The 24,802-nt window shown below is 39.6% G+C and overlaps 2 protein-coding genes across 5 annotated transcripts; both read right to left on the bottom strand.

The window, feature by feature from the left end:
- Positions 1–376: 376 nt before the first annotated feature.
- On the bottom strand, positions 377–5,507 carry LOC130918804 (gastrula zinc finger protein XlCGF57.1-like). The gene is made up of 3 exons (XM_057840887.1): positions 5,325–5,507; positions 4,950–5,071; positions 377–2,770 (listed from the first exon to the last, which is right to left on the bottom strand). The coding sequence occupies exons 2-3, from the start codon at positions 5,010–5,012 to the stop codon at positions 1,331–1,333; spliced, it is 1,503 nt and encodes a 500-aa protein (XP_057696870.1). The 5' UTR covers positions 5,013–5,071; positions 5,325–5,507; the 3' UTR covers positions 377–1,330.
- Positions 5,508–11,106: 5,599 nt separating this feature from the next.
- On the bottom strand, positions 11,107–23,214 carry LOC130918787 (gastrula zinc finger protein XlCGF57.1-like). 4 transcript variants are annotated; one of them, XM_057840872.1, is made up of 3 exons: positions 22,542–23,214; positions 20,553–20,678; positions 11,107–12,888 (listed from the first exon to the last, which is right to left on the bottom strand). In XM_057840872.1, exons 2-3 carry the CDS (start codon positions 20,613–20,615, stop codon positions 11,446–11,448), a joined length of 1,506 nt encoding a protein of 501 aa, XP_057696855.1. In that variant the 5' UTR covers positions 20,616–20,678; positions 22,542–23,214; the 3' UTR covers positions 11,107–11,445. The 4 variants fall into 4 exon arrangements, with proteins under 4 accessions (XP_057696855.1, XP_057696846.1, XP_057696829.1 ...); XM_057840863.1 differs by lacking the exon at positions 22,542–23,214 and adding an exon at positions 20,842–20,925; XM_057840846.1 differs by lacking the exon at positions 22,542–23,214 and adding an exon at positions 14,314–14,563 and having other exon boundaries at positions 20,553–20,675.
- Between the last annotated feature and the right edge of the window lie 1,588 nt (positions 23,215–24,802).

The raw sequence follows: 24,802 nt of genomic DNA on the forward strand, positions 1-24,802 counted from the left end.
GGTAAACAAATGTTGCGTCAAGTGAACCGGAAGTTGAAACGTGCTGAAACTTCAGCGTTGAAGCGTTTGGAAGTTCCATCACTACTTTACATCACTGGAGTCACTTCTTCTATCAGAGAACTTGCTTGATTCTTAAGCATTGAAGCTTCTCAGGCTCAAATAATTTCGCTTTTTTCCTCCGCTAACCATGAAACCTAATTATTCCTAAAGTACGAAAGAAGAACACTGTAAGGAAGAACTACATCGAAGTGAGAAGGAACGGCCAGGAGAGGTCGCTGTAGGCAAGAAGCCTCCACACAAAGCAGGTTGTTTCACATGACTTTGATAAATAACATACTGGAATTGCTTGTATAATTAAAAAAACAACAACCCTTTATTCATGTTTATTTTTTAAAAATAATTATATGCTATGAATGAATTGATAAATTAATACAATGTCATTAAAAACTGAATTAACAAATTGAAAACACAACCAGAAATACACATTACTAAATAAACGACTACTTCAGTATTAAGTTAACAGTTCAAAACAGTAAATAAAATACTCAAGTCCCCATTTTGTATCAGCAGCTTTAAACTACATACAATTACTGTTGTGAATGAACCGTTAAAGTTGTTAAAATTGCTCCCGTTATTCCATAATTTCCCTTCTGTCTACTTTCGACATGTGAAAGTTTTAAAACTGTTTTAAAGATTTTACCGATTTAGGAGTATTTTAGATAAAAAGTTAATTAGGTTCGCTACAACAGAGCCTTCTAGAGAAGTCTCCTGCTTTAAGATGACGCTGGTCACTAACACCGGCATGTCTGTCATTGCGCATTTAGTTTTCAATACATGTGCTGCTAACGGCGTTGAGTCTGTCGTTTTGCATCTAGTTCTACATACATATGATACCTATTACCTACCCTAGCATGATGTGGACGTAGTTTGTAGTGGCTGTCGGCAGCAGTCAGGTATGATTCTTTTTTTATCTAGCGGCATGAGTTGAACCGGAGCCGTGAGTTGAGCTTTGCCCGTGTAATGACAAGCATGATGTTTACTCTCAGGACGCAATGCAGTCCGTTCCTCATTGAGTCCTGAAGACCGCGATGACTGTGTTTTAGTTCCGCTTTACTTGACATATTTCCATAATCGGAATTTGGATGTTTGTGAATCGTTCTCGAATCTTGCACGGCCGAATCGTGAATAATCTAAGAATCGGAAATTTTGCACACCTCTAAAAACCGATGCTACAACAATGTAACGATATACTGGCAAGCGAGGTGGTCAGTGGGGTGGCCAACAAATTTATGGGGGGGGGGCATGGCCACGCCCTGGTGACGCCACCGTTTTACTCAGTGTGGCTTCTTGCGTGCATTACTAAATGTCCTTTCTGAGCGAATCGTTTACCACAAAGTGAGCATGCAAAAGGCTTTTCTCCAGTGTGTGTTCTCATGTGAATGTTTAAATTTTCCTTTGCGAAGTATTTTTTATCACAAAGTGTGCAGGCATAAGGCTTCTCTCCAGTGTGTGTTCTCATGTGAATGTTTATATATTCCTTTGTGGAGTATTTTTTACCACAAAGTGTGCAGGCATAAGGCTTCTCTCCAGTGTGTGTTCTTGTGTGTTTGTTTAAAAGTCTCTTCTCGGTGAATCTTTTACTGCAAAGTGTGCAGGCATAAGGCTTTTCTCCAGTGTGTGTACGGTCATGCCTTTCTAAATAAGTCTTCTGAGAGAATCTTTTACCACAATGTTTGCAGGCGAAAGGCTTCTCTTCAGTGTGTCCGCTTGTGTGTCTGTTTAAACCTTTCTTATCGAAGAATCTTTTACCGCAAAGTGTGCAGGAAAAAGGCTTTTCTCCAGTGTGTGTACGCCTATGCCTTTCTAAATCAGTCTTCTCGATGAATCTTTTAACACAAAGTGTGCAGGCATAAGGCTTCTCTTTGGTGTGTGTTCTTGTGTGTCTCTTTAAAACTCCCTTCTCGGTGAATCTTTTACAGCAATGTGTGCAGGCAAAAGGCTTCTCTCCAGTGTGTGTGGGCTTATGTCTTTCTAAATGAATCTTCCAAAAATATCTTTTATCGCAAAGTGTGCAGGCGAAAGGCTTTTCTCCAGTGTGTGTACGCTTATGCCTTTCTAAATTAGTCTTCTCAGTGAATCTGTTACCACAAAGTGAGCAGACAAAAGGCTTCTCTCCAGTGTGTGTTCTTGTGTGTTTGTTTAAACGTTCCTTATCGATGAATCTTTTATCGCAAAGTGTGCAGGCAAAAGGCTTCTCTCCAGTGTGTATGGGCTTATGTCTATTTAAAGTAAAACTCCGAGAAAATCTTTTACCACAAAGTGTGCAGGTGAATGGTTTCCCAACCACGCATTCCTTTGTGTCCTTTTTTAATGATGACTTGTTTGAAGATTTTGAAGCATTTTGGTCAAAGTCATCCTCCTCTTCATCATTATTAAAGTCAGAAGAATGCGACGTTATGTCGTCGCTGTCCGAAAGCGGAGCTGAGAGGCTGTCCGGTTGATCTCCTTTTGTTGTCAGGTGCTGAAATGAGCTGTCGCTCAAAGGGTTCGCTGCGCCGCTCTCTTCGCTTGGTTCGTCTTCTTCGCTCTTCACGCCGACACCCATTGGAAATTTGGGGATTCCAACTTCCTGGTCTTCTTCTTTCATGTCGGGGGTCTCTGGCTCTGCTTCCTGTTTCATGTACGGCATCTCTGAGTCCTCTTGCTGCTTAACGTGGAGGGGATCGTGCTTCTCATGGTGAAGATCCTCTACACTGACATCTGTGGGACACTGGGTGAGAAAAAAAAATCTTGTGATTTGCTGACATCAGAGATATGGAGAGAAATACAGGTAGTCCTCGGGTTAGGACGTACCCGACTTACGTGACTTCAACTTAATGACACTGGAGTCTCTATTTTTTTTTTCTTTTTAAATATTGTTGGCTTTTTTGTGATGCATGCTTTTATTTTGGTTTAGGAAGCGTAGAGCAGGTAGTACTTCCGCACGCGAGACTTGCGAGTGAGAGCGCATTTACACACAAAAAGGAACGTACTTGCACACGAGAAGAAGAGTGCACACACACACACACACACACACACACACACACACACACACACACACACACACACACACACACACAAGGAAGAGACATTTGCTCCCACGAAGAAGCCAGGGGGAGAGGAAAGACCCTGCACGCACATTTGTTACTTTCGAAGCATCCAGATGCAACACCTTTTGTACCTTTTCGAGACAATGTCTAGATGTCCTTGATTCACCTGCATGTGGTAATATATTATAGGTGACACCATGTATAACCATAGAATTCATAATTATATTGACGGGTCACCTTCCCCAGACACTGCGTCTTCACGTAGGGGGCCTGCCCACACCAAGCATCAAGAGCAGTTATTCTCAAACACACGCTGCAATCCAACGCCAGATTTAGGTTGAAAAAGTATGAAAGGTGCACCGCATTCAAGCAGGAAGGAACGTCTCAGGAGTGATTTGTTTGAGGATTCAAGGTAATTATTATATTTTTCGTACCATGCATTAGAGGCGAGCGAAATTTCCGATTCTTAGAATATTCGCGATTCGGCTGTGGAAGATTAGAGAACGATTCACAAACATCCAAATTCCGATTATTTAATTACCGTATTGGCCCAAATATAAGACGGTGTTTGTTGCATCGAAATAACACTGAAAAAGAGGGGGTCGTCTGATATTCGTGGTCTAGACATTATACCCATTCACGACGCTTGATGGCGCCAGATATCATATTCTGTCATGACAGAGCTCAGCTACTCCCCCCATTCAAGACACTAGATGGCGCCAGATATCATTGAAGCAAGCGATGTTCTGTCATGACAGATCTCAGCTACTCTTTTTAGTTTAACCAGTTTGCATTATTTTATTGCAATGTTTTTCCCTATCCAGATTTGTTTCAAAACTACAGTTACATTTAGACGTCACTTTGATGGTTAATGCAGTTATTGCAATTTTGTTGTTTTATCACAATAGATTGGTTTATTTACATTTCAAAAACCAGAAGCCATTCATTTACAAATGTGATTGCACTTTAGTTTACATATTTAAATGTTCAGATGTTAAGATCTGAATGAGGCAAAATAACAAGCTTTTTCTCTCAAATATATTGTTATAATCATTTGTTTCGGATGTACTGTATTTATTTTCTGCATAAAAATTAATTTGGTGTTCAAAAAGTCTTTTTTTCAAACTTGAGTCTTGAAAAAGAGGGGGTCGTCTTATAATCAGGGCCGTCTCATATTCGGGCCCATACGGTATACCAGGTAAAGCGGAACTAAAACACAGTCAGCGCCGTCTTCGGGACGCAATGAGGAACGGACCGAGAGTAAATTTCACGTTCAACTCATGCCGCTAGATATAAAAAGAATTGTGCCTAACTGCGGCCGACATCTGCTACAAACACCGCCCAGTTGTTAGTTGCTGCAAACATAGGGCCACAAAATGCAACGGTGGATATCACATACATATGTAGAACTAGATGCGAAATGACAGACAAGTGCGGTGTTAGTAAACAGCCGCCATCTTAAAACAGTAGACTTCTCTGGAAGGCTCTCTTGTAGCGAACCTAATTAACTATTTATCTAAAAAAAAAAAAAAACTCCTAAATCGGCAAAATCTTGACTTGAATCTATCTTAAATGATGAAACAGTTTTAGAATTTTCACCTGTCGAAAGTAGACGGAAGGGAAATTATATATTATTATATATTATTGTTGTATTGTTTATAACTATTAACTTGATACTGAAATAGTAGTTTGGTTTAGCCTGAGAAGATTTTGTAATTAATGTACCAAACAACCAAACATTAAAAGCGTGGGCGGGGGGGTGTTCATGAATAATCGATTCTGTGCAATCATTGATCCCTATTACATCAAAACAAGTCATGTATTGCATGAAAAATACTACAACAAATGTCATTATCTTACCCTCATTTCCTTTAGTTTGTTAGTTGTTCGTTGTGACCTGAATTTCCTCTCTTCATTTTCCATGTCTCTACCCTTGATGTTTGGGATTGCGTTGGCCTTCAGTCAGTAGTAATTTGACGCATCTTAAAGACAAGTCGAGAAGCGTCTTAAACAATTAAATGTAATCACTCTCATGTTAACCGATCTACTTTTCCTGAAAACAAAGTGGCGTTAAGCCAAAGCAATCGGAATGCTTTAGTTTAACGTGTAATAGCTAGCGAGCTAAGCTAAACTAAGTTACGTATAGATGCGAAGCTTCAACATAAAGCCAAATGACTTCCACTATGCTTTAAAATGAGACTGTCTAGTCCTCTAACTTGTTACTTCGGTACTTACCCGATGAGAATGTTTTGAAGGCGCTCGTTTGGTTAGGAGAACAGTACACCTAAGTAATGCACAACCCGGATGGTAAACAAATGTTGCGTCAAGTGAACCGGAAATAGAAACGTGCTAAAACTTCAGTGTTGAAGCGTTTGGTCGTTCCATCACTACTAGGGTGACCAAACGTCCTCTTTTGCCCGGACAAGTCCTACTTTCACTTAGTATCCTCGTGGTCCGGTGTTGTGCCGAAAAATAGCCGCCCCGCGTGAAATGTCCCCCCTGACGGGAACTCTTATTTATAACGCTTTATTGAGCGTTTATTTAATTTATTTTATTTATTTGTTAATTTATTTTATTATTGAGTGCCCACACGTCACTCGTACAAACAGCTTTTTCTTACCAAACGATGGACATGGAAACAAATTTCTTGTACCGTGAATATGTATTATTTTACTCTTCTTGAACTAATAAATGTCATACCTGTGTGATTGTCATCAGGATATGGTCGTGAAAACCTGTAGACTAATACATTTCTGTTCAAAGATGGTTATGTGGCCCAATCCACGATTTGTTACTAAAATACAGTACTAGTATTTTGTGTAATTTATTTATCTAAAACTGATTTTACAGACGTAAATCCATTACTGTAATGCGTCCATGAAAATATTTGATGTTTTCACCTCAATAAAGCGTTATAAATAAGCGTTCCCGTCAGGGGGGACGTTTCACGCGGGGCGGCTATTTTTCGGCACAACACCTGGCGGGTTTTCTAAATTCATAAAAATGTCCGTTTTTTAATGATTTTTCACGGGACCAATTTGAAGAGAATTTCTCCGGCCGCTGGGTAGCAGCAGTTGACATGGCTCCTACTAGAAGGGAGGGAAGGAGTAGTTCTTCTTGTTTTTGTTGGCAGTTTACCCGTATCATGAGGCATTACCGCCATCTACTGGGTTGACGATTTGGCCACAACGCCTGCTCAGTTGTTAAGTTTTTAATGATAAATACGTATATAATGGCAACTGTTGACTTCTGTCGGAGCTTTGACTGTAAAATCCTGTTTGGTGTCGCATTGTTGCGCTGCCGATGATTGTAAACTTTTATAGCAAAGTTTGATTTTTGCCTCAGCTAGCTATCAGTAAGCTAAACTACGCTAGGCATTATGGGAAATGTGGTTTTGAATTGCTACGTTTGGAAACATGCTGGTTGAATAGTTTGTCAGTTTACCTCAGTTATTGTTTGTGTGAAATCTAGAACATTGAATGAGAATATCAATTGAATGGGAATAACAATTTGTCAAGGACAATTGTCGTGATAGTAATTTATAAAAATGTTTAGTTGGCACATAGCCTACTCTGTGTATGTGTATTGACTGGACTACATTTCAATGGGTCTGCATAGTCATTATTTATTTATTTATTGTCAAACTGCATTTTTCCATCCAGAGTGCGTGGGCACACTTTAAATATTTTAAACTGATATAGACATCTTTGAGTGAACTTTGAGTAAAATTCAAGTATCTTGAGGCCTGGCTGAGTGTCCTCTTTTTGGTAAATCAAAATATGGTCACCCTAATCACTACTTTACATCACTGGAGTCAAAAATATTAAATATATATGACCCAACGTATACAAATTCCAATCATCACTGTCAATAACTCAATTTGAAGGCTCAGAATTTAAATAATCCATAACATTTACAAAATATTTCAGTTCCGAGCCTTCAAATTGAGTTGTTGTCACCGCCGTCATCACGAACACCTGAGCCGCCAACTTTCGTGTATCTCAGTGACCTGGACTACATCTGCCGCAGTCACGTTTGTTTTGTTGACAATTTTGCGGGTAAGCAGCCACGCGAATGTGACATCAAAATGGAAAAAACCTGTGTTGGTCAACACAGCATGACACAGCTAAAGACATGTGTTGGTTCTGCTCTCTGTGCTCCACTTAAGTTAGTGGTGATTGGTAGTTTGTGATTTGTTTTAACTGACAATTTGGCAACATTAAAAGTACCTGGCCAAAGTAGTAAACTGTCGTCCTTTGTATAAACATTATTATGTGTGTGTGTGTGTGTGTATATGTATATACTTATATATACATGTAATACAGTATTGACACAAATGCTGTACTTACAAAGAATAGGATTCAAGATGACTTAATATGTTTTATTAAGTATAATCAAGTCACAACAAAATACAAAAAATGAATAACAGCTAAGTTTGAAAGGCTGAAACGGTAAATGGTACCTTTCACGTATAACAGTACAAACTACACAACAGTTGGGCAAAGGTATGTAAGGGCACGGCCTACATAAACAATCTTATCCAACAATATGCAATCTTCGCCGTCACATGGCAGAACCAAGTTAATAGGTATAGTTCCTGTTAGGATCTTATACTTCTGGCAAAGATTACAAATTACCCGTTCAACATGGGTCCTCAAATGTGCCATCTTCCTAGTCTCCTCCACATCTCTACCAGCTAACTGACAGCGACCTTTTGTGAACGCAGGGAGTTTGACCTCTGCACATAACATACCCAAGTGTTCTTGAATATCAAAGCTTCTGTCAGCCAAGACAATGTCCCGGGGCAAAAGGTTATTAAGAAAAGCACTGTTCAAGGTGATATGCTTGTCACTTGTGCGACCTTTTGACATGAAACAAATTCCCCTCTCTGGTGTGATTCCAATTAGGTATTTCATGGTGTAGTTATGCTTGTAACTAGAAAACATTTGCGCACGGGCCTTAAGATTTGATGGTTTCTCTGTAAAAATTTCAGAAAAGTCAATAATCACTGCAACTCTGCGTCTGAAGGACTCAACAAACTCGTGAGGCATTGTTTTATAGAGTGTTTCTCTGTTGGGCCAAACAATTGTTCGTCTCAAGTTGGCATGTAAAAAGGGCACCATGTCATTGAACACACAGTACACAGTCTTACGGGAAACATGGAATATGTGTGCAATGTGTAATGCAGGCAGGTCCAAACGCAGGTGCATGAAGGTCAGAAGGAGCATCTGAAGGGCGCTGAAGGCTCCTCCTGTAGCTCACCGTCTTCCTCCATCCTCAATTTCTCACGCCTACTTCATCTCGAAGAGCGGTCCACGTTGGTGGGCTGAACTATGTGTGTCCCAGGCGTAAGGATGGTGCCCAGTCAGGGTCTGCCTCATTTATTTCATATGCTGGTTTTCCTGCAATTACAAAAGTTGCATCAGTCATACAACAGGTTAACATTAGCTACTTAAAATGGATTTTAAAGCTTTGTAGTGTGTCTAAACTGGTGGGAACTGCCTTCATATGGCACTGATGTGTATGCAACAGATTTTTTTGTTTTTTTAAGTTTAACTGATCATTAGGCATAACAAACAAGCAGAAGACTCTTCTGGTGATTTAGTAGATCTGTAGTCTCCTCCACAGAGAGCTTGGTCAAGCATATCAGGAGCCTAAGCGGGAGGTAAATATAGCATTTTTTTCCTAACACATCTCCCATACTTATAATCATTCATGGTGTGTTGTTACATCCTCATTACTACCCTTACTTTGTTACCTATGATCTGTTTTTTTTTTTTTTTTTTTGTGTACTAGTACCATACGGTGAACACCTGTGGCTTATGCACAGTTAGCCAGTAGGGCTACAGTTAGCCTCTCTTAGACACTAGCGCGGTTAGCCAAAGTAAACAACACAACCACACGCCATAAGCGTTTAAATGCAGTCAGTATTAGCATCCGAAGAACATTAACACTTCCAGTTACTTACCTTTATGGAAATGTAGGGAACAAACCGACATGTTTTCAGTTGACGAATGAAAAGCGATGGCCTTTCTTCTCACCGCTGCAACCATTCGAAGCCTCTTGGTCAACTCATCGCAGTTCCATATTTTCTCTTCCAGGCGGGAATGCTAAAAAAAAAAAAAAGTATCACATCCTTTTTGCATTCGTTTCTATCATGGGACCTAGAATGGTGGTCTTTCACATAACACGAGTGTACCATTTTCAACGATTACCACGCAGAATTGATGCCTAGCAAAGGATCATGTCGCGGGCTTGTTGTTGTTGTTGTGCAATACACGAAAACCCACAATGCATTGCGCCAGAAACGTCACGAGACAAGAACCGTATGTCCGGTGTTGTGCCGAAAAATAGACCCTACTCACCAACGTCACAGAATGACGTGTTGCTGTATCCGGCCGCCATATTGTCCGTCATTGTTTATCCGTATTCTCAATGGTTTCAATTTGTCGTGCAATTTATAGTGCAATTCATGGAAGCCCCGGTGCTTTCAGATGCTGTAAACTCATTGGATGTGTTGCATAAAAGGCATTATGTAGAAAAGCTTCAGTCTATCCATTCGCCAGATCCATATTTGATGCCTAAATCAATATTTTTCGACCCGCTGTCTTCGCCCTCTCTGCCTGACATCTGCTACCCTGATATCTACAACTATCTTGTCCACACAAAATCAGCCTATTCTCACGAAAGTTTGAAAAACTTAAAGAGCAGCACCCTAGGCAACATTACCCTGTGTGACCCTTTACTTCCAATTTTCTAAAATGGCGACAATCAATAAAAAGTTGACTGCGATGGCCGACGCTTCAAGGATAGGTGGATATTGGACTATTTCTTCAATAAAACACGCAACAACTGTGTCTGCCTCATTTGCAAAGAGACAGTTGCTGCTTTTAAAGAGTTCAATGTGAGGCGATATTACCAAACAAGACACGCCGACATGTACGACAAGATTACAGGGAAGATACATAGCGATAAACTGAAGCAACTTGAAGCTAGTTTAATTTCACAGCAGCAGTATTTCGCAAGAGCCCGAGATTCGAAAGAGTACGCCACAAAGGCTAGTTGCGAGATTGTTGAAATTATTAATTAAAAAAAATAATAAAGCAAATGTGACACACAGAATGGCTTGCTAAAATTTGTTTAAATATATTGTTCTATGTAAATCAGCCAAGGTAGCCCCCAGCATTTTTACCACACCAAATCTGGCCCTGTTTGCAAAAGGTTTGGACACACCTGTTTAATTGATTATCCGTAGACGAGGCCAGCTTCTTTCACTTGGTACCAGCTAAATATTATTCAAAATGTAATGATGGTGGAAGACATAAGCATCTTGAATTTGAAACTATGTTGTCGGCGATTAGCCTCACAATGATCTTAATTGTGATTGTCAGCCCAAAACCCTCTAAATATATATTAAATGCATCTTACCAGATATAAAATGACTACCGGTACTACATAATCTGTGGTGATCGTTTGGTGCCCAGTTTTCTCGTCGAATTGCAGCAGTCAATCTCGCTCTCCTCTCCGGGTCTCTCAGAATACGGTAGAATTTCAAGTCTCTCCGTCTATCTTCTCTGTTACTGCAACCAACCGCCACACACGCCTTCACCATTATGATTATTAATGTTAACGAGCAGAAAAACACGCCATAATAGGAGGAATTTACGTAGCGGTAATGCGTAAACACGACGCGGAGGCGTGGTTGTGACGTCATGTGAGTGGGGTCTATACAGTAGTAGGGGACAGCGGCCACTTGGGAATGCCGGTAACACCATGCCCTCCATTGAGCGTGAGCTTGCTCAAAAACTGAATTTCACTGATGTTATAAATGACTTTGCTGTCAAAAAAATCTATGCGCATCACTGTTTGAGGGCTTTATAACCCCAGGATGTTTAGTTATACTGTTTTGTTACTTAGCATGCAGGCATAGCACTCTCAGGTGTATTGTATTGAAGCCTACATGGGACAATAGATGGAAATTGTTTATTTATATTGTGTCACATCACATTATGGTCTGTTAAATTTACTGTCCATCTCAAATTAAATAATTAAAAATATTACACTGTCATTGCTTGCAAAGCGTTAAAAGTACTGCATATGTTGTCGTGACAAGCCGGTGGCAGGGGTGGGGTTGGGGCCCTATTATGGTCTCTTGTCCCCGTGCCCCAGCAAGTCTGTTGACAGCCCTGTGTATTGGATAGTTATTTAAAAACAAAAAAAAAAACAGCACCTGAAAAATCATTTCAACAACTTTCAAAAGAGGCTCATGGAAAACTGAATAATGAAATTGAAATGCCTTTTCCACTTTAAATGCAGGAATCAAAATATTTTGTCACACGCTAGAATTCAAAGGTTTTTACTCAGTGTGGTTTCTTGCGTGCATTACTAAATTTCCTTTCTGAGCGAATCGTTTACCACAAAGTGAGCATGCAAAAGGCTTTTCTCCAGTGTGTGTGCGCTTATGTATTTTTAAATGAGTCTTCTGAGAAAATCTTTTATCGCAAAGTGTGCAGGCGAAAGGCTTCTCTCCAGTGTGTGTTCTTTTGTGAATGTTTAAATTGGCCTTCGTGAAGAACTTTTTATCACAAAGTGTGCAGGCATTCGGCTTCTCTCCAGTGTGCGTGCTTTTGTGTTTGTTTAAAACTCCCTTCTCGGTGAATCTTTTACCGCACAGTGTGCAGGCAAAAGGTTTCTCTTCGGTGTGTGTACGCTTATGTCTTTGTAAATGAGTCTTTTGAGTGAATCTTTTACCACAAAGTGTGCAGGCGAAAGGCTTCTCTTCAGTGTGTCTGTTTGTGTGTCTGTTTAAACCTCTCTTATCGAAGAATCTTTTACCGCAAGATGTGCAGGCAAAAGGCTTTTCTCCAGTGTGTGTACGCTTATGCCTTTCTAAATCAGCCTTCTCAGTGAATCTTTTACCACAAAGTGAGCAGATAAAAGGCTTTTCTCCAGTGTGTGTACGCTTATGCCTTTCTAAATCCGTCTTCTGAGTGAATCTTTTACCACAAAGTGTGCAGGCGAAAGGCTTCTCTCCAGTGTGGTTTCTGGTATGTCTGTTTAAACGTCCCTTCTCGATGAATCTTTTACCACAAAGTGTGCAGGCAAAAGGCTTCTCTCCAGTATGTGTTCTTGTGTGAATGTTTAAATGAGCCTTTGTGAAGAACTTTTTATCACAAAGTGAGCAGGGATTAGGCTTCTCTCCAGTGTGTGTGCGTGTATGTTTGTTTAAAACTCCCTTCTCGGTGAATCTTTTACCGCAAAGTGTGCAGGCAAAAGGCTTCTCTCCAGTGTGTGTGGACTTATGTCTTTCTAAATTAGTTTTACGAGAAAATCTTTTACCACAAAGTGTACAGGTGAATGGTTTCCCAACCGCACATTGCTGTGTGTCTCTTTTCAATGATGACTTGTTTGAAGATTTTGAAGCATTTTGGTCAAATGCTTCCTCCTCCTCATCAGTATTAAAGTCAGAAGAATGTGACGTTATGTCGTCGCTGTCCGAAAGCGGCGCTATGATGCTGTCCGGTTGCTCTCCTTTTGTTGTCACATGCTGAAATGAGCTGTCACTCAAAGGGTCCGCTGCTCCGCTCTCTTCGCTTGGTCCTTCGTCTTCTTCGCTCTTCACACCGACACCCATTGGAAACTTGGGGATTTCAACTTCCTGGTCTTCTTCTTTCATGTCGGGGGTCTCTGGCTCTGCCTCCTGTTTTATGTACGGCATCTTGGAGTCCTCTTGCTGCTTAACGTGGAGGGGATCGTGCTTCTCATGGTGAAGATCCTCTACACTGACATCTGTGGGACACTGGGTGAGAAAAAAAAAATCCTGTGATTTGCTGGCATCAGAGATATGGAGAGAAATACAGGTAGTCCCCGGGTTAGGACGTACCCGACTTATGTGATTTCAACTTCATGACACTGGAGTCTCTATAGTTTTTTTTTTTAATTTTTAAATATTGTTGACTTTTGTTTTGTGATGCATGCTTTTATTTTGGTGTAAGAAGCGTAAAGCAGGTAGTACTTGCGAGTAAGAGCGCATTACGAGAAGAAGAGTGCACGCACACACACAACGAAGAGACATTTGCTTGAATACATGGGGAGAGTTGATCAGATTTTCTTTTAATGTGTCGACGCTAACTGATACATGCTAATCGTTTTTGTTCATTCTTATTGCTGTTTCAGCAGCGAGTCATAAATGCAAATTTGAATTTCTGTTATTGAAGATTAAACTGCTTCAATTTCATTTTTATTTTAGTTTCATTCCGCAAGTGTTGATGTCATGAGCAGCTGAATAAAGTCAGCAAACCACACGGACGTCTGACATCGTCATTTCGAAGCTTACAGTGTATCACAAAAGTGAGTACATCCCTCGCATTTCTGCAGATATTTAAGTAAATCTTTTCATGGGACAACACTGACAAAATGACACTTTGACACAATGAAAAGTAGTCTGTGTGCAGCTTATATAATAGAGTTAATTTATTTTCCCCTCAAAATAACTCAAAATATAGCCATTAATATCTAATCCCCTGGCAACAAAAGTGAGTATACCGCATGGGAAGTACATACAGTGCCCTCCATAATTTTTGGCACCCTGGTTAAGATGTGTTTTTTAGCTTCTATTAATTTTTTTTTAATTCAAATAATATGGGACCTTAATGGAAAAAAAGAGAAAAATCCAACCTTCAATACAAGTGCATTTATTCAGTGGGGAAAAAAATCCCACATAAAGAAATAATTATTTGACATCAAATAAAGTGTGTCACAATATTTTCAGCATGCGCATCTTTCGTGGCACGCCAGACCCACTTAGAGTGTTTGGTTCCAGAAAGCTCAATCTTGGTCTCATCTGACCAAAGCACACAGTCCCAGGCTTCAACTGGGGGGAGTGTGGGATTTTATACCCCACTGAATAAATGCACTTGTATTGAAGGTTGGATTTTTCTCTTTTTTCCATTAAGGTCCCATATTATTTGAATGAAAAAAATTATTAGAAGCTAAAAAACACATCTTAACCAGGGGTGCCAATAATTGTGGAGGACACTGTACATCCCTAAATGTCAAAATTGAATACTGCTTGTCATTTTCCCTCTAAAATGTCATGTGACTCGTTACAGGAGTGCTGTCAGTATTGCTGCAGAGATTTGGAGAGGTGTGGGGGTCATTCCCACCACCATGCTTGACTGTAGGCATGACACACTACCATGACACATATCTTTGTACTCCTCACCTCGTCGCCGCCACATTTGCTTGACACCATCTCATCAGACCATAGGACATGGTTCCAGTAATCCATGTGCTTTGTTGACATGTCTTCAGCAAACTGTTTGCGGGCTTTCTTGTGTACCGTCTTCAGAAAAGGCTTCCTCCTGGGGTGACAGCCATGCACACCAATTTGATGTAGAGTGCAGCGAATGGTCTGAGCACTAACAGGCTGACCTCCCACCTTTTCAATCTCTGCAGCAATGATGACAGCAATCCTGTAATGAGTCACATGACAAGCAGTACTCAATTTGGACATTTAGGGATGTACGTTTTTTCAAAGGGGTGTACTCACTTTTGTTGCCAGGGATTAAGAGATTAATGGCTATATTTTGAGTTATTTTGAGGGGAAAATTAATTAACTCTATTATATAAGCTGCACACAGACTACTTTTCATTGTGTCAAAGTACTCATACATACTCACTTTTGTGATACACTGTAACTAACTTCATGTTTTGTTTAATGCTGGGATGAGAAGCACACTTTGTGTTTAAAATTTGTTGCATGACAATAGATTGCACCCTGGCAAATTGGTAGCAGGGTTTGTACACATTTTTCATGGCCAAATTCAAGAACTTTCAAGACCAATTTTCCAATACCTTTTAAATATTATCCCAATGGGTTTTTATTGGGATTTTGTTTTTAACAGTAAGGCAGAAATTATCGAATTGCTCCTTCTCACAAGTACACAAACGTCTTCCAAAATGTTGTAAGACACTGGAGCCATGAGAAATTTATGATGAAAAGTGGCAATTCTGAAACCCCCTGGTAAGGTGCATTTCCGGAGGCAGTGAGCGTTTTGGGCCAACCGTCCAAAAGCAGAGGGCATTGGCGGATATAGGGAGTGAACACCCAGAGGTTTTCTCAAAAGCCTCGGCTCTCGCGAGCCACGTTCTCACTTCTGAGCTGCTAATAGTATAACATGCAGTTCTGGAATTCATCAGAGTGGCATGATGCACAGGAAAGTCTGCCTGTCCAGAAGAAGTGTTTGCCCTTCGTTGCTGACAGCGCAATGTTTTCGTATGTCAAATTTTACCCCCAAAATAAAAAAATAAATAAAAGGTTTCTAACTATTTTGAATGAACATTGATAGACTTGCACATATTGTTGCGTTTACAAGGACAACGCTGACTTGGTGAAAATACAAACTCAGCAAGAAAACAGCAATATTTTCAGTGAACTTGATGCCACGATCTGAACGTAAATAAAGCGAATGCTATGCTAACGATGCGGGTTACATTTAGTGTGTGATGCTCACTCAGCACAGACTTTTAAAGGCTAAATCAACATTGCATATTTTCTCTGGCCAAGAAAAGAAAACAAATCCTACCGTGTGTGCAAGCCTTGAGATTGGAGGGCACTGCATTGGTGAGTGGGGTGCAGTGTTGTCAATCTTACTTTTAAAAAGTAATTATTTACAGTTACAAATTACTCCTCCCAAAAAGTATTTCAGTTAGTAACTGAGTGATTGGGGATGGGTGGGTGGGGGCAACACATCACAAGAGTGACACAAGCAGACACTGCTACGATGCAGGCTAACTACGGTACACATAAAAATGCCATACATTGTAAACATGTTACGGAAATCATTGTGGATTTTTTAATTTAAGTCAATGTTTTTCAACCTTTTTTGACTCACGGCACGTTTTTACATTGGAAAAAATCTCGCGGCACACCACACACCATAAATGTACCAAAATTATTTTCTGTACAGTATATTCAATTATAAAATAATTTCTCAGTACGTATACTTACTCAGTGTGAAACTTGAGCCTGTTTATATGAACACAAAGTCGATATCCTTATTCTTCAACAGCGCTCAGTCTTTGTTTTTATTTATTTATTTTTTTTAAACAGTTAGGCTTGAAAAACGGGGACTTGAGCAATGTCTTTAACCACATCAGGGCCGTGCATCTCGCAGACAATGGCTTTGTAGGCAGGTAGTATTAATGTCTCTGTCACGGTATCTGACTTTTTGGATTTAGCTACAAGGTAACTGGCTTTGAGGGCTTTCTCATTTTCCTTCGTAGTTTTTATATTACAAAAAAAAGTTGCCTGTTTCTCTGCGTTTGCACGAAAGCAAACAAAATAGTCCAACGACTTGTTTTGAAGCGACGGGTGTTTCGTTTGGAGATTACGTTTAAACTTGCTTGGCACCATGTCGCTGTGCTGCTCGTGTTGCGTTCAAGAACTGCTCGGATTTTTAGCCATTAGCCACCTTGCTCTTCTCAACAATGTGTTGTAATATAACACGGGGGGAGGATTGACGGTCGTCACATATGGATAAAATAGAAAGGACACTTTCGAGTATATCGACACATGACGAGTTTAACCAAATAATGTGCAGTAGATGTGTTGGGGTCCACATTGTCGCGGACAGCAAGGTCGTTGATGGCTAGAAATCCGAGCAGTTTTTGACCGTGACACGAGCAGCACACCGCCATGGTGCCAAGCAAGTTTAAACATCATCTCCAAACGAAACACCCGTCGCTTCAAAACAAGTCGATGGACTATTTTGTTCGCTTTTGTGAAAACACAGAGAAACAGGCAACTTATTTGTAAATAAAAACTACGAAGGAAAATGAGAAAGTCCTCAAAGTCAATACCTTGTTGCTAAATCCAAAAAGTCCGACACCGTGACAGAGACATTAGTACTACTAGCTAGAAATTCAAGCAGTTTTTGAACGCGACACGAGGAAACTTCGCTCATCTGCACACGACCGAGAATTTTCTACCTACTCCTTCCTTCCTTCCAACTGAAACTCCGCCCGACGACATAAAAAAAATATTGTAATTGCCCCGAATGGAGAAATAGGAAGGAGAGGAGTCGCTGATGACTTTCCCACTTTATTGTGGCAACAATGGAAAATAATAAGCAAAATAACAGCGGCATCCGCAACATGCGACCGCTAACTTGTTCTCAGTTCTCACACCATTCTCCCTCCCTCCTTGCTTGCTTCCTGCTACGTCCCCACTCTGCAGTCTGATGGGCCCTTAAAGGGCCCGCACAGTTACAGACATTACAATATATATATATATATATATATATATATATATATATATATATATATATATATATACAGTGATACCTACAGTGATACCTCAGCTCACGAACGCTTAAGCTCACGAACTTTTCGCCTCAAGAACATTAAATTCGCGAGATATAGTCTCTGCTGACGAACTAGTTTTCGGCGGACGAACCAAACCACATGGTCGAACAGCGCCACGAGAAGCTGACGCACGCTCATGGCGTCCCAGTTCGTCCCCTCCCTTTCGTTGAGTGCGGACGTGGTTTGTGTTTGATAGACATTTTGGACCATATTGAGTGTACTTTTGCTATTATGGGACCGAAAAAGATCCCACCACAGGCTACTGTTAAGCCTAAGAAGACATTAAAGAAAATTACGATCGAGCAGAAGGAGATCATTGAAAAACACGAACGAGGTGTGCGTTTGTGTGACTTAGCGTCCCAGTACCAGTACGCTAAGTAAAGCAACAGGTGTCAATTAAGAGGATTTTAGTCAGCAAAAAGGATAGAGAGTCTCCTTCTAAGAAGCAAAGAAGACAAGCCACACCGGAGGTTGAGTTACCTACAATCCTTATGGAAGGTGACTCTCCTTCCAAACAGTAACTCCCTCCCTCCCTCCTCCTCCCACTCCATTCCATCAAGCCATCAACTACCATCACAAAGGTAAATAAAACGACTTTATTATACAGTACAGTTTATTTCTTTAATTACAATACAACAGCACATTTATTATACATAAAATAAGGTATATTTTTGTGTAGTTTTAAGGCTTATTTAGTAGAAAATTATGTTTTATGGGGACCTGGGAACAGATTATTCTCATTTTAATGGTTTCTTATGGGAAATAAATGTTCGGAAGACGAACTTTTCGCCTTACACACTTTCTGGGAACCAATTATGTTCGTGAGCTGAGGTATCACTGTATAAAAAAAAATATATATATATATATTAGGGCTGTCAAAGGATTAAAATTTTTAATCGAGTTAATTACTGCTTAAAGATTAATTAATCGTAATTAATCGCAATTAATCGCAATACAAACCATCTATAAAATATGCCATATTTTTCTGTAAATTATTGTTGGAATGGAAAGATAAGACACAAGATGGATACAGTGGGGAGAACAAGTATTTGATACACTGCCAATGGGTTTTCCCATTGGCAGTGTATCAAATACTTGTTCTCCCCACTGTATATACATTCAACATACGGTACATAAGTACTGTATTTCTTTATTATAACAATAAATCAACAAGATGGCATTACCATTATTAACATTCTGTTAAACCGATCCATGGATAGAAAGACTTGTAGTTCTTTAAAGATAAATGTTCGTACAAGTTATAGAAATGTTATATTAAAACCCCTCTTCATGTTTTCGTTTTAATAAAATTTGTAAAATTTTCAATAAAAAAATAAACTAGTAGCCCGCCATTGTTGATGTCAATAATTACTTAGACCAGTACTTTCAAATGGTGGGGCGCGCCCCCCCAGGGGGGCGCAGAGCGATGCCAGGGGGGGCGCGAGTGACCTCGGGGAACATGCTTTTTTTTTTTTTTTTTTTTTTTGCCGTACTAGAATAAAGTGTACTTGCACATCCACTCCGTGGGTGGCAGTGGCGCTCTCATTTTCAAAGTGCGTGCAGTATTTTTGAAGTAAGCAAGAGCACACGGAAGAGACTCATGCAGAGCTGGACTCACGCAGCGACCCACTGTCTTCTTCGGTTCTCACGTGTCCGGCCGAGAAGTGCCGTTTTCGGCTTGGGATCGTCACGACCACCGCCCTCACCTACGGTTCTCCCTCGGCCGCCGAGAATGCGCTTTTTTCGGGCCGTTTGCCTTTGACTTTTAATATAGTGGGAAATGAGGAAAGACCACTGTTTACTGAGTCTAAAAATGATTATAGCGGAGAAGCCAAATCAGTTAAGACGCCAATAAAGACATTAGACCTCAATCTCATTGATAAGCCGCTTGATTGTTTTTCAGCGAAAATGTGCCGAATATTGCCAATTGTCACAATCGTCCCGCTTTGTCAGTGTTATATCAGTAAACCAGTGAGCACTGTGGTGAATCAGCGAAAATAAAAACTTTCCTTCTGTCCAAAGACTTTTTTCCCCCCCTTCTATTCAGTTTTGTTTTTTTTCGGTCAAATTTTTTGGCATGTTGTCCTGAAGAGTAAATGTTTCTAATCAATTTGAATTTGTTATTATTTACTGATTTTATTACATTTTATTTTTCAGTATCAAATGGTCAAATATGTACCTTGAGTGTATTTTTACAGTTTGGATGTGACTTTTTAAAAAATTTTTTTTAACTTCAGGCAAATTGATGCGCGTTAAGTCTTTTCTGTTACAAGCAACACAATGTTAAAAAAGTTATACTTTATTATAAGTTGATCTATGTTACTTTTTTTAATAGAAAAAAAAGGACACTATGTTAAGCTGAGGCGTACTTGTAATATAGACGAATGATACTATTTACAGTGGCGGCAGAGAGTTGGGGGGGGGCGCGAAACATTTACGTCTTCCTTGGGGGGGCGTAACAGAAAATAATTGAGAAGCACTGACTTAGACAATGCTAATGGGTGCTGAAGCCTATAAAATCAGTCGCACCCAAGCGCCAGCAGAGGGCGGAAAAACTCCAAAAAACACAACAAGTACACCTTTCACTGTGCTGACATTTTAATCTGTTTGAGCAGGGCATTTGTGCGTTAATTGCGTCAAATATTTTAACGGGATTAATTTAAAAAATTAATTACCGTTCATTAACGCGATAATGTATATGTATAGTGTATATATATATGCGAAATTAGATAATTTCTCGCGGCACACCTGACGATCTTTCACGGCACACCGGTTGAAAAACACTGGTTTAAGTCGCCCAAAACACGTCTTTAGCCCATTATTGTCTCGCATGAAAAGTGTTCGTTGATGAAATATTTTTGTTATCGTCATTGTTGACGAAAACAACATTATTTTGTAAAATATAACTGAATGATTCCCTGATTCGTGGATAAATAATTGTGTTATCACCGTACGGTGAGATCATCGTTATCTTGAGCCTTGTATCGCAAGTCGGATATGGGCTTGTCGCCCTACAGTCACAATCATTGATCACCATCACATCAAAACAAGTCATGTATTGCATGAAATATACAACAACAAAGGTCATGATCTTACCCTCATTTTCTTTTGTTTTTTAGTTGTTCGTCGTGACCTGGGTTTCCTCGCCTCATTTTCCATGTCTACCCTTTGACTTGATGCTTGGGATTGCGTTGGCCTTCAGTCAGTAGTAGTTTGAGGCATCTTCAAGACATGTCAAGAAGGGTCTTATACATTAACGTGTTTTAGCTAGCGAGCTAAACTAAACTAAGGTAAGGCTGCGAAGCTTCAACATGAAACCAAACGTCTTCCTTTATGCTTTAAAATGGGACTCTTTAGTCCACTAAATGGTTACTTCAGTACTTACCCGATGATATTGTTTTGAAGGAGCTCTGTTGGTTAGGACAACAGTACACCACTGTACTGCACAACCCGGATAGGTAAACAAATGTTGCGTCAAGTGAATCGGAAGTAGAAACGTGCTGAAACTTCAGTGTTGAAGCGTTTGGAAGTTCCAACACTACTTTCCATCACTGGAGTCCCAAAATATTCAATAAATATGATCAACATATATAAATTCCAATCATCACTGTCAATAACTCAATTTGAAGACTTAGAATTTAAATAATTCGTAAGTGTATACATTGACTTTATCCAATTTACTGTACGGCTTCCGCTGCACTTCTTCCATCAAATAACTCGCTCATTTTTAAACATTGAAGCTTCTCAGGCTCAAATAATTTCGCGTATTTCCTCCGCTAACCATGAAACCTAATTATCCCTAAAGTACGAAAGAAGAACACTGTAAGGAAAACTACATCGAGGCGAAGAGAAGGAACGGCCAGGAGAGGTCGCTGTAGGCAAGAAGCCGCCACACGAAGCAGGTTGTTTCACATGACTTTGATAAATCAAACATATACTTTAATTGCTTATACAATTTTTAAAAAATCTTTATTCATGTTCATTTTTTAAATATTTATATGCTATGAATGAATTTATAAATTAATACAATGTCACTAAAAACTGAATTAACAAATTGAAAACACAAACAGAAATACAGATTAGCCATGTCCCCAAGTGACACTCTTGAATACAAAACTGCAATTTCAATTTTTTAAAAATTAATTTCAATGTTTATTTATTTCACCATTTATTTCCATTTTTATTTGTTTGTTTGACCATTTGTTTAATCCAATATATTTATTTATTTCAACATTTAATTCAATTATTTCATTATTCATTATTTATTTCACTTTTTATTTCAACATTTTTTCCCATTTTCATTTGTCTGTTTCACCATTCATTTATAAATTCCAACATATATTTACTTCAACGTTTATTTATTTAGTTCAATTATTTATTTTATATCAATTTACTTCATTACTTATTTCACTTTTTATTTATTTATTTATTGCGCTCTCGCTCCCCTTGTAACTGCATGAAATAATTTTATCTGTCATTGGCGCATCAAACTCGGCGGGCGGCGTGAACTAGACGGGATTTGAGTTGAACGAGTTAAGCTCCATGGCTCTGGAGTGAAGCTTGTGCTCCTTCCTTCCCAACATGGCAACGATTGCTGATGTTCAAAATGAGCTTTCTCGGGATATCGGACATGTTAGACCTAGCAGAACATGTTGACGCAGGAAATTCGGACCCTGACCACGTGGCTTACAAACACAGCGGTTTATTTCTTTCAGCATCGTGTTCATATATATATATATGGAAAACGCAGACAAGATTGAAAAAGCAGTTTCTGCTCTTGCACTCTTCTTTAAAAGAAACTGCTGTATTTTAACCCAAAACAACTGTTGTCCTTAATTAGGCTCGAGCGTATAACGTGGCACTCGCGAGGTTTCCGCCGCTATCGCCATTGTGGAAGCGAGAAACATAAACTGAGGCATTTCAACACAGGTCGCTCTTTAAAAATGGTTGGAAATTATTGTGCGGTAAAGAATTGCAACAACCGATCAAATAGAAAGGAGAATGTACAGCTCGACGGAACACCATTGAGTTTCTTCGGATCCCTACATGGAGAAAAGGCGAGGGAAAGCTCATATCTGAACTTACCAAACGTCGAAGAATGGCATGGGTGGCCTCGATCAGAAGGAAGGGCATAACGTTTGATTCTCCTACACACTGAGTTTGCTCTATGCACTTCCCCTCCGGTAAGTTAATTTCGTTTGTTTACGCAAATTTCAGTAACTTTACGCCCTAAGTCGGCCTGTTGTTAGCTATTGCTACAGCTAAACAACTAGCATGCATACATGTGCATTGTCTTCATAAGACATAATTCCTGTCGTTGCTAAATGAAAAAGCTGTAATATTTTGACGTGAGAGAGTGGCAAAGAATTTGTACACAGGCTACATTTTATGCAGCAAAAGATTTGTACATCCGTGGTCACAGACTAATGTAAACACACATTGCCTACCTTTGCTAGAAAGATGGTGTTGCCGTTTGCTATGGTCATAAAGTGAAGATCCTGCACCCATCCGCAGCAAAACTGTTCGTAGCTTTGTAGCGATTTGTAGTTTCGGAATTGCTGATGAGTGTTGTAACATATACCAAACACTAAATACAGCATGATGTCCATTTCGCGTAGTGGTGGAAGCTTGTCGACATCTTTATTCCATTTGTGTTCGGCTTGCTCGTGAGGGTCAACATTGTTCACATCCTTAAAATTGCTCACATATCTGTCCTTCGCCGTGGTAACAAGTTTGTCTCTGTTTCGAACTGGCAAGTTTTCCCAACATTTTTCCATCTTTGGCACTCGTAGTTGAATTGTATTTGCCGTTAAGTTTAAATGTCCCGTGATGCAGACGTGCTTCCGCAATGGCTGTGTTGTCGCAAATCTCGCACGATCCCGTGCTGCTGTGACGTAAACGCTCGAGCCTAATAGAACAATGTGTCTATGTGCTGCCATAGCAGATTCATGGCGCATTAAGCCCCCAAACTATTTCTGATTTGTCCGTTTTACCCTGGAAACCCCCGTTTACAGACGTCGCGCAACCGCTGTGGTTTCAACCCATCCATAAAACGAAGGTAATTAATCATATTAATTATGCAAAATTTCTGTCATTTTAGCTTAGAATCATAATTGATGTCTAATATTTAGCTAAAAAACAACAACTTAAAAAAATTATTCACTAGCATATTATAAAGTATTACACAAATTACGTCACAATGAAAAAATTGGCGTCTGTAAAAAAGTCATGGATATCTACCTCATAGCTATCGCTCAATTGTATTTTTTTTGTTACTGTCGCATTTTCGCCGATATGTTAGACGATAAGCTTTTGCTTTTCCTGTCTTCCTTGTCTGTCTTCATCTTTGTCTTTCCTTCGGGTAAACAAATTCACACTCTGATAATGTCCACACTCTGAAACTGTTAATGATTTCTTTTGATGATTTTTTGTTTATGATGATTTGATGATGATGATGACAATGAAAATAAATTCATTCATTCAAATTCATTCATTCATAAATAATCGATCCAAACAAAAAAAAAATTTGAAAAAAAAAAGTTTAAAAGGGTAAATATATGAAAAAGAAAATCTCCACCACTCCTTGATGTCTGCAATTTCTGCATCGCGACGCTTGTTATATTACCATGTTTCACCAATAAAATCCCAAAGAAATCCAGCCGTGGCCATTCACAGCTCTGTCTTGACACTCAGTGATACATGCTTCATGGAGTTTTTGGATCGAAACAAGGTAAATACGCAATAATATCTCGTTAAATTCATGGCGTCTGTAATTCTGCTCTCGTGTGCTCTCACCTCCAGATAGGGTTTTGCTGTTTAATTTTTTTTTTTTTAAATGCCCTCCTGTTAAAAAATTTTCTACCCCCAGAAAATTTTGATTTTAAGCTTTCCAATGATGTATCACACATGCATATAGGACAATGTTGAAATTTGGCCAAATTGGGGGTCTCAGAGCGGAACTTCAAGTCACCTGTGTGTTTTACCTGTGTGTTTTCCGCCACACAGTCAGAGGTGGGTAGTCAGAGGCATCGCGTCCCATTAGGCAAACCAGGCAATTGCCTTGGGCCCCCAGCCAGCAGGGGCCCCGAGAGGGCCAACAGATTTATCACACGCAGCTTTACTGCACTGTCGCAGCGACAAGTGTAGGTAGTGTTTCAATCCCATGGAATCATTTGGCAGATTATCTAATGATTCTGTTATCAATCCCAATCAGCACTAACCATATCACGTAGATTAAACATATTTAAGAAAGTTCAGTCAGCTATTAATACCACATGATTGTTTAAAGTGTGATTCACCAAGTACTCTCTGGAAAGGCCTTGCCGAGTTGTTTACGTTGATTTTCA

Source organism: Corythoichthys intestinalis, chromosome 1 (genome assembly GCF_030265065.1).
Source record: "Corythoichthys intestinalis isolate RoL2023-P3 chromosome 1, ASM3026506v1, whole genome shotgun sequence".
Classification (NCBI taxonomy): domain Eukaryota; kingdom Metazoa; phylum Chordata; class Actinopteri; order Syngnathiformes; family Syngnathidae; genus Corythoichthys; species Corythoichthys intestinalis.

Coding starts and splice junctions, on each gene's coding strand:
- LOC130918804 (XM_057840887.1), bottom strand. CDS start 5,012: ATGGAAAATGAAGAGAGGAAATTCAGGTCACAACGAACAACTAACAAA. Junction 2,771..4,949: donor ACAAACTAAAGGAAATGAGG/GTAAGATAATGA, acceptor TTTCTCACCCAG/TGTCCCACAGATGTCAGTGT.
- LOC130918787 (XM_057840846.1), bottom strand. CDS start 14,394: ATGTCAACAAAGCACATGGATTACTGGAACCATGTCCTATGGTCTGAT. Junction 12,889..14,313: donor GCAAATGTGGCGGCGACGAG/GTGAGGAGTACA, acceptor TTTCTCACCCAG/TGTCCCACAGATGTCAGTGT.